The following is a 10,000-nucleotide window of genomic DNA, read 5'->3' as shown; positions in this document are numbered from 1 at the left end:
GGCGATCTGTGAGAAGAGCGAGCTGCTGGAGAAGTACTGTCACGAGGTGAAGGACAAGGCGGAGGCCCAGAAGGAGCTGAGCCAGGCCTGCAAGGACATGGACACGGTCCGGGAGGAGAGGGACGTGGCCCGCAAGGAGAGGACCGAGGCCATCATCCAGAGAGACCAGCTGCTCAGAGAGTACTACCAGGCCAGACAGGTGAGACACACACACACACACACACACACACACACACACACACACACACAATACTACCAGGCCAGACAGGTGAGACATATACCACACACACACCCACACCCACACCCACATACACACACAAACACACAGTTTGCTAAACTTCATACCTATCTAATCCTTTCAGATCTAGTGTCTAGAGAAAGTAAGGTATAGAGGTTTGTTTCTGCATCGGTTCGTGACGTAAGTGAGTTGAAGCTGATAGAGTTTCTAATATAATTTATAGTTTACATAATAGTTTATTTCTCCTATAGTCACTAGAAGGTTCCACTGTCCTGTGCTGTACTGTGTCTTCCACCTCCTCCTGCTCCCCCTGCTGACGTCAGAGTCCTCCACGGCCCACACGTCTGTCCCACCGCCGTCCACGCAGCAACGCCACAGGAAGGCTTTTCTCTCTCTTAAAGGAGCGGCGGCGGCTGTCGCTGTGCAGAAATGATCCGAGATGGAAATCCTCTGCATTAGGAAATTACCAGCAATTAAAGTGGAAAGCCTCCCCAGATTTTGACACACAGAGGGTATTAAAAATCCGGCGGCGGCTGGACAAAGCAGTCCATTTATGCCAGCCAACGTAAACAGGGAAATGTAATGGAATTGATTTGGCCGGGGTATAACTCATGCCCCCCTCCTCCTCCTCCTCTTCCTCCTCACGCTCGCAATCACTTCCCAGGAATACACTCTGGAGCTTTCAGACACACCAACAACTAAAAGCTCCCACGTCTATTTTTAAAAGGGTCCCGCCCGTTCTTCAGCCGTGTTGGTGCCGTAATCCTCTTGCCCATAAGACCCGTGTGTGTGTGTGTGTGTGTGTGTGTGAGAGAGAGAGAGAGAGAGAGAGAGAGAGTGTGTCTGTGTGTGTGTTTGTGTGCCTCTGTGCATGCATGCATGCGTGACACCCGCTTTGTAGGGTTAGAGTGGCACTACAGGTAAAACCCAGAGCGCGTGCGTACGTGCGTGCGTGCGTGCGTGCGTGCGTGCGTACGTGCGTGCGTGCGTGCATGAAATACAGAGCACTTCATCATAAAACTGATGTGTCATCCAGTCTGTGGTCCCTTACCCCTCCAGAAACAAGACTCTGCCAACCTGGACATGGAGCGGGCCAGCAAGGAGATCGAGGTCCTGAGGAAGCAGTACGAGGCCATGTCCCAGGAGCTGAAGGAGGCCACGCAGGAGGCCGAGGTGGCCAAGTGTCGTCGGGACTGGGCCTTCCAGGAGAGGGACAAGATCGTGGCCGAGAGGGAGAGCATACGGTAAGGAAGGACTGACTGACTGACTGACTGACCGACCGACCGCGTGTCGGAGAGGAACACTGAAGACAGGAGGCGTTTAACTCACCAACTGCCAAAGAGTTCCGGAACACCCACCACCTAGAGTGTTCTAAGTGTTCTATGTGGTGTTTACCTAGCAACAACACTTTGATTGGCTACAAAATGAGGCATCGTCATGTATGCATTTCTGGTGAATAAAGTCACCATGTTCACCCTCGGCACTAAAAGATAACACTTGCATGTCGACCTGAAAATGTCTCAGAATGTTGGCGAACTTCGAAATCACTTTTAAAAGAAATGAAAATACTTTTGAGATGACTTTTGAGAGATGTGTGTCTGTCTGTGTGTGTGTGTGTGTGTGTGTGTGTCTGTGTGTGTGTCTGTGTGTGTGTCTGTGTGTGTGTGTGTGTGTGTGTGTGTCTGTGTGTGTGTGTGTGTGTGTGTGTGTGTATGTGTGTGTGTGTGTGTGTGTGTGTGTGTGTGCGTGCCTGCCAGGACGCTGTGTGACAACCTGCGGAGAGAGAGGGACAGGGCGGTGAGCGACCTGGCGGACGCGCTGAGGAACCTGGACGACATGAGGAAGCAGAAGAACGACGCGTCACGAGAACTCAAGGAATTGAAGTGAGTCCGTCACTCCTTCGTCGTGACCCCTGTCAGGTCATATCCGTCACCACTACGCGCCCCTCTCCCAAACTATTTTAAGTACGGCAAAGCACAGAGAAATGGAACCACACATGGCACTCCTTGTTCAAAGGGTTGTGACACTGTAAAAAGCATCACCGGGGACTCTGACAGTATGATTTGGAGCCAGCGCTCTGTTGCCACCTAGTGGCGAAAACGTGAGCACTCATGAGCTCCATATTGAGGGCGGCTGCAGCTGCAGTTACATAAAAGGGGTTGCGGGCCCTGTTCTTCTCACCTGCAGGGAAAAGATGGAAGACCAGTTGGAGAAGGAGGCGAGGTTTCGTCAGCTGATGGCTCACAATTCACACGATTCAGCCATCGACACGGACTCTTTGGAGTGGGAGACGGAAGTCGTAGAGTTTGAGAAGGACAGAGTATGTAAACCGTGCACATTTTAAATGTAAACATGCGGTCTGTCATGACGTCATGGGATCTGAAATGTGAACTAGTCATAAAGTTCTTAAGAGGTCATAACGATGGTTTAATGATTGACCTTTCAGGAGGACATGGATTTGAAAGCGCTTGGTTTTGACGTTGCCGAGGGGGTAAACGATCCATATGTCCCAGGGGATTGTGGGATATTCGTGAGCAAAGTGGACAAAGGAAGTATCGCTGAAGGAAGACTGAGGTAAACCTCACTTCATTGTCCTCTTCTCGCTCTATAAAAAAGTTCATTTCTAAAAAAAAAAAAATGTGCCCCTTTTCTCAACAGAGTGAATGATTGGTTGTTGAAGATCAACGACGTGGACCTAACCAATAAGGACAGGAAGCAGGTGATGAAGGCGGTGCTCAGCGGAGAGGGAGTGATCAATATGGTGGTCCGTAGGAGGAAGTCACTGGGCGGACGATTAATCACGCCCATCCAGCTAAGCCTCCTGGGACACAAAGGTCAGCCTGTGAGATGAATGTGTTGTTCTAATGAGCAGCAGGATCAGCCGAGTGTTTTATTTAAATGTTCTTGTCTCTTTTCTTGCGCATTTCTTTCTGCCCTACCACGCTTCGGAGGACAAAAACATTTGTTTTATTCATAAAAGCAGGCCACGTTATGCAAGACATGCAATACAAACTGCACAAGGAATAATAAAATAATATAAAATAATGAAAAACGAATCCAACAAGACATTCAGTATCTAACAGTGAATGTGCACCTGAAGTCTAGCAGCAGCCTCCTACTTGTTAAATGATTCTAAGGCTGCTGCTCCGTGGTTGACCCTGTGGTTGACCCTGTGGTTGACCCTGCGGTTGACCCTGTGGCTGACCCTGTGGTTGACCCTGCGGTTGACCCTGTGGTTGACCCTATGGTTGACCCTGTGGCTGACCCTGTGGTTGACCCTGTGGTTGACCCTATGGTTGACCCTGCGGTTGACCCTGCGGTTGACCCTGCGGTTGACCCTGCGGCTGACCCTATGGTTGACCCTATGGTTGACCCTGTGGTTGACCCTGTGGTTGACCCTGTGGCTGACCCTGCGGTTGACCCTGCGGTTGACCCTGTGGTTGACCCTGCGGTTGACCCTGCGGTTGACCCTGTGGCCTCCTGCCTCCTAAGTGGGGTGTGCGTAGTCTCACGGTGCTGAGGAAGAGAGAAGAAGACACTTCTCTACTAATGCAATATTATTATTATTATTATTATTATTATTATTATTATTTAAATCACTTTTCTTTCTACACAAACAAACGGGATGCCCTCACTATCTCAATGACGACTGAAAATAGCATTGTCATTCGCTAGATAAAAAGAGGGGCTAAAAATTATGATTATAGTTATAAAATGATTGTGCTGAAGATATTACATTATTTATAAGGATATATAAAATGAGTGTCCTTTGATTATAAAAGTGTGTGTGTGCGTGTTGGTGTGTGTGTGTATGTGTGTGTGTATGTGTGTGTGTTGGTGTGCGTGTTGGTGTGTGTGTGTTGGTGTGTGTGTGTGTGCGTGCGTGTGTGTGTGTGTTCCAGACAGCGGCGTTTGCCTGGAGAGTGGGATGTTTGTGGCTGCTGTTGCCCCCGGCAGCCCTGCGGCCAAGGAGGCCTCCCTCACAGCTGGTGACAGGCTGATCGCTGTACGTACGCTCGCTAATTAAACCTGCCTTTTACCGGCCCTGAATAAAACATCACAGACTGGGTTTAAACAGTATTTGAAATCATTTCAAACTAAGTTGACTGAGTTTGCCTGATTACACTGACTGCTGTAAGTACGGTAACTCACCAACTGGTGAATAAAGTCACTCTTGGTCACTAAATTCACCCTAAAATGTTAATAACTTGGGCGACTTTATTCACCCTCATCACTAAATGAGTTAAACCTGCCTTTCACTGTCCTTGAGTAAAGCGTCAGACACTGGGTCCAAATAGTATTTGAAATCACTCAAGTCACTCAGCGGTGCTTGATTGAGTTTGCCTGGTTCAGTGAGGAACCTTTGGAATTGTCCCAAAAGTGAAAAACCTGCTCATCTGGCAGCCCAGACAGGCTTAAGTAAACCCTAACCCTAACCCTAACCCAAATTATGTAGAAAGTATTTCAAATACGGTCTGAAAAACATGTATGTGTTCGTAACCACAACCTGAAGGCCGTCTGACTCATGTGAAAGGTGACCGTTGCTGCCCTCTAGTGTATTTATGGTTACAGGTGCTTCAATTAAATTCTTGGACAGCTCAGACTCTCTTTTGATGACCCTCCAGATTCTCCCAATAGTAATTTCCCCACCACCCCATAATCTTAATTGCATTCTATAACAAATTAATTAATCTCCTCTTTGCATGCATATCGCCTTTGTGCAAGTTATTAATCCATAAATCATTTCCCAGCATTCGAAGTGAAGACCTGGGCTTCCCATCACGATGTTTTGATATGAAGTGTGACCTCATTTCCTTCTGCAGATAAATGGAATTGCACTAGATAACAAATCACTAAGTGAGTGTGAAGCTCTGCTGCGCAGCTGTCGAGAATCCCTCAGCGTCTCCCTCCTGAAGGTGAAGTCCTCCCTGGTTATTATTTATTATTTATTCAATGTTGCAATACCTTGAGCTGACAGTAGTAGAGGGAATTAGAAACCGCTGTATCTATTTGAATTGGTTGGTTGGTTGGTTGGTTGGAATAATTCTAATGACTTCCAGAAAGTCATTATATATTCTATATCATATATTCTTTTTAGCTGAGGTATTAATCTCCATTTATGCTGCGTCCTGTTGCTTAGTTACGTCTTTGTTTTATTTTTCCACACACAGTTCTTCCCGCAGAGTTCCTCTGGGCTGAGTATTTTCGAAAACCTGAGAGATTCCGAGAAGAACTCCAACTGCCGTCTCCACTCCTGTGAGGTGCACGCCAGGAACTGCAGGAACTCCAAGCACAACAGCTCCACCCAAACAGACATCTACTGCCCAGACGCGGGCGGGGACAGGGACAGGGACAGGGACAGGGAGGGACACAACGAGAGGAGTGACACTGTTGACGGCTCCCTCTGCCAACACAAGCCCTTCTCCAGCAGCTCCCTCCACTCCCGCTCCCTCTCCCACCGAGGGGGGGGGGTCCCCTCCTCCCAGTCCCAGCACGGCCCCCCCCGGCCCCTCAGCCCCCCCCACTCCTCCGACGTCCACCAGGACTTCTGCTACAGGAGGCAGGAGCACAGCAGCCGACGACCCCTGACCTTCACCCCCGTGACCTCTGACCTCATCACCCTGCAGACCAGCCTGGATAGGGGACCCTCGCAGGAGAAGCCCAGCGGGGGCACCTGGCCCAAGGTCATGGTGGGCGCCGCCGCGCCCGAGTCCGCCCAGCTCTCCATCTACAAGAAGCCCAAGCAGAGGAAGTCCATCTTCGACGTGGACACGTTCAAGAGGCCTGAGACGCCCTCCAAACTGGACTACCTGTCACTGTCCCAGATGCCCAGACACGCCCCGCTGACCGCCAAAGCCACGGAGGGGGCGGGGCCACCGGGACAGGCCCCGCCCACGCCGCCGGCCAGGAGCGACTCGTTCAGGTTCAAACACCGGCAGCAGAACAGCTCCGCCTCCGACTCCACCATCACCACAGGCACTCCCCCGGCCACCCCGGCCCAGGCCCCCGCAGGACCCCTGGGGGGCCAACAGGAGGCTGCCCTGGAGGGCCGAGGAGGAGGAGGAGGAGGAAGAGGAGGAGGGGGGGACGGTGGGACGCAATACTATATGGAGAGGGGAGGGGAGGGAGAAGGGAAGCCCACCTCCAGGAAGTCATGTGGTGAGGATGTGAGCAGGCAGAGGCCAGAGGAGAGGGAGAGGAAGAGGTACCGGCCTAAATCTGCCCCCGCGCTACGGAGAAATATGCCCCCCCTGACCCCGCTGCACATCCCCATCCCAATGCAGGTAATTTCAAACCATGATGGTCCCGGCTTCGATCATCGTCCCAGAATCCTTATGACGTTGTCGTTGATTTGTAGCTGCTGATTGTTGGATTGCTCACGGCTTTGCTGCTGGTTCCTGTCTGTAGGTACAGAGTTTCTCTAACGACGACCAGTCCCCAGAGCCCGTTGACCTGGTACGCTTCTCTCCGATTCGTTCCCACCGCTACAGCATGCCCTTCGTACCGCCCGGGTACAGCCGCGCCATGGCTGCCCGTAAGTCCTCTCTATAACATCATCTACGATTGTCCTACTGAAATATATTCTTTATGTTTGTCTCAATACATGAACATTGCTTTTAATAATAATAATAATAATAATAGTAACAATGCATTTATTTTCTCAGTACTCAGACATTTCATGGAGAATAGCTAGATTACATACTTTATATACTCTTATTTTGCTCTCTCTACAAACTGTCTTTTTTTCCATGAAGCGTGATGTTGTTTACCTGATCTGTTTCCTGTTTTGGTCCCAGATCCCCAACACAGAGGCCTCGCCCCCTGCCCGGCAGTCACAGCCGTGATGAGGAACCCCGTGTACACTGCCTGGAGCCATGAGGTCCACACCATCAACAACAACCCCCCCCCGGTGCCCCCCAGCCCGGGCAGCCTTCCACACCCAGACCCCAGGTCAGAGGAGAAATGCTGTGGGAGATGATTGATGTGAAGCAAAGCCGATGGCGATGCGCCCGTCCCGTTTTTTAAACAGTCTTCCTAACGACGCGTCGGTCCGCCAGACCTTTCACGCGCTTGGGGAGGAAGTGTCTGAGAACGAGACTTCAGGGTGGACCCTATGGTTGACCCTGTGGTTGATCCTGTGGCTGACCCTATGGCTGACCCTGTGGCTGACCCTGTGGTTGACCCTATGATTGACCCTGTGGTTGACCCTGTGGCTGACCCTGTGGCTGACCCTGTGGCTGACCCTGTGGTTGACCCTGTGGCTGACCCTGTGGCTGACCCTGTGGCTGACCCTGTGGCTGACCCTGTGGCTGACCCTGTGGCTGACCCTGTGGCTGACCCTGTGGTTGACCCTGTGGCTGACCCTGTGGTTGACCCTATGGTTGACCCTGTGGTTGACCCTGTGGCTGACGGCCAGTCTGATGAACCTGTGTTGTCATTTCCAGCCCGCAGCACCAAGGTCGTCTGAGCCTGGACCTGAGCCACAAGCGGTCTGGCGACTTCACAGCGGAGCCCACGTCGTCACGGTGCCAGACGCCACACAGCACCAACTCCCTCCCCTCCAGCGCCAGACTGGGTCAGTACCGGACCTGCCAATGTCATTAGACTCGGCCTGTTGGATATTCAATACTCTTATCCTTCTTCCATGCGCTGGATGTTCCCACTGTGTGTTTCTGACTGTTATCTGTTATCTGTTATCTGGTCCTGATAGGTTCCTCAAGTAATTTGCAGTTTCGAACTGAGCGCATTAAAATCCCCCCGACCCGATACCCTCGCTCTACCGCAGGGTCAGACAGAGGTAGGCCCAAGTTTCCTGCTGCCAGCGTTGCTGTTCACAGGCTTTTTAACTCATCTAGTGCCGAGGGTGAATAAAGTCGGCCAAATGGTCAACATTCTAGAGCGCCACGGGTGACTTTATTCACCAGAAATGCATAAATTATTATTCATTTTGTAGCCAATCAAAATATTGTTACTAGGTAAATACTACATAACACACAAAGCACTCTGGGTGCGGAGTGTTCCGGAATTCATTGGCAGTTGGTGAGTTAAAGCCATTTCAGTTTCAAACATGAGGATTAACTGTTTGAATTATAAATGGCGTATTATTAATGTTTCATGTATTGTTGTCTAATGAAGTTTGCATGGATGAAGTGCTTTGTACAAGTTGAATTATTCAAACGGTATAAAAACTTTCTCCTCTCCCTCGGATAGGATCCTTGTCCCACTCGGAGTGCAGCAGCTCGACTCCGCCCATGTCCCCTGTCAACATGGACACGTCCTCCTACGCCAGCAGCCAATCACAGAGCTCCATCTCCACCCAGCCCAGGATATCAGTCAGCCCTGCTCCAATAGGAGACAGGCGGAAGGATAGGTAGGCCTGCCTCCCTGAGGTTGTCACTTTGAAAGGTCACTGGTTGTCTCATCAGCCAATTGATGATGGTGGTGTGCTGTGTTTTCCCATCTGTCTCTCCCCTCTACTTTACCCTGATTCCATTCTGAAAGTCCTTGTCGTGTGGTAACTACTTTTGTGAGGAATGTCCTACATGTATCAGTGGCAGACTCCAGATTATCTATCACTGTATCTCCATCTGTCTGTCTTACCTCTTACCTCTTACCCATCATCCCTGCTCTCTCTCTCTCTCTCTGGTTTTTCTTCCCTCTCTGCCTTTCCTCCTTTCATCTCTTCTCCAGATATCTGTTCCGTAACAGATCCTATCTCAGACTCCCTCTGGCCCTGGCGGCTAAGCCTAGGTTGAGGTTCTGCTCTTTAAGGAGCTTGAGGTTCGTTCTACACAGAGAGTTTGTCTTCGACTTGCAAAGTTTTGTCCCGTGCATTTGAAAATACCTGATCTCGTGTGCCGAGACATTGACATGAATGTTACATGTGCGGTACATGTATCCTACCAAAGTGCTTTTAGTGTTCTCTCTGAATATCCACGGAGTGTTTGTGAGGCTCTTTAGAAATTACATTAGATAGATGCTTGCCTTCATCATTAATTTACGCTGGTGTGCTTAATTGAAGGTTGTATGCTGTTGAATTTTGAATGATCGCATCACTTCTGGAATCTGGGAATGATTGGTTGCATGCTCAGATCCCGTCTCCTCTTTAAATCATTCAAACAGAATACCGGGACCCAACTTTGCGTCAGATGAATTCTCAATCCGGCGGCTGTGCATTCCCCCTTTTGCTGCTTGTCGCTGCTTCTGTGGCTGTGTCAAACACCTCGACACCTACTCTTATGATTTGCATTGGCTGCCGAATAATCTTTTGATATCGTTTATAGTATTCATTTTATTTTTTATTTTATATTATTATTATTTTTAAATGTCGCACAGACCGAAGCACTTCCTGCATGAAGATGAGGCTCATGACTAAAGTATGACTGTGTGTGTGGTTTTTAATGAGATGTCTTCTGCAATATCATTCTACATCAGTAAAGTAAGTTACAACCCCACCCCCACCCCCCTCTCCACCCCCCCAACATAAACAAATAAAACCACCTATTTTCTTGTCGTTTCAAGGCCGTATTTGGAGGAGCCCCGCAACGTGACGGTGCAGAAAGGAGCCGAACCCCTGGGCATCTCCATCGTCAGCGGGGAGAACAGCGGTGTGTTTGTGTCCAAGGTGACGGCGGGCAGCATCGCCCACCAAGCCCGGCTGGAGTACGGAGACCAGCTACTAGAGGTACCGCACCCCCACCGGAGCCCTGTCTCACCGGTCTGGACGACCCACTCAAACACTCTGGGGCGGTTATAAACTGA

General features: G+C 50.1%; 1 protein-coding gene across 2 annotated transcripts in view; it reads left to right on the top strand.

Moving 5' to 3' along the window:
- LOC310816851 (disks large homolog 5-like) overlaps positions 1-10,000 on the top strand; it is a 36,804-nt gene that overhangs the window by 15,933 nt on the left and 10,871 nt on the right. For both annotated transcript variants that reach the window (XM_083687170.1, XM_083687169.1), the window contains exons 8-22: positions 1-199; positions 1,298-1,482; positions 1,996-2,121; positions 2,426-2,558; positions 2,685-2,812; positions 2,897-3,072; positions 4,141-4,244; positions 5,062-5,154; positions 5,410-6,522; positions 6,647-6,773; positions 7,036-7,189; positions 7,684-7,814; positions 7,950-8,036; positions 8,450-8,609; positions 9,761-9,923. The exon at positions 1-199 is cut by the window's left edge and continues 32 nt beyond it. In XM_083687170.1, coding sequence (XP_083543296.1) covers positions 1-199; positions 1,298-1,482; positions 1,996-2,121; positions 2,426-2,558; positions 2,685-2,812; positions 2,897-3,072; positions 4,141-4,244; positions 5,062-5,154; positions 5,410-6,522; positions 6,647-6,773; positions 7,036-7,189; positions 7,684-7,814; positions 7,950-8,036; positions 8,450-8,609; positions 9,761-9,923 — 3,079 coding nt within the window. The remainder of the gene's footprint in view (positions 200-1,297; positions 1,483-1,995; positions 2,122-2,425; positions 2,559-2,684; positions 2,813-2,896; positions 3,073-4,140; positions 4,245-5,061; positions 5,155-5,409; positions 6,523-6,646; positions 6,774-7,035; positions 7,190-7,683; positions 7,815-7,949; positions 8,037-8,449; positions 8,610-9,760; positions 9,924-10,000) is intronic.

The sequence above is a fragment of the Argentina silus genome (assembly GCF_951799395.1).
Source record: "Argentina silus genome assembly, chromosome: 16".
NCBI classification, from domain to species: Eukaryota; Metazoa; Chordata; class Actinopteri; order Argentiniformes; family Argentinidae; genus Argentina; species Argentina silus.
This window is presented reverse-complemented; position numbering and strand designations above follow the sequence as displayed.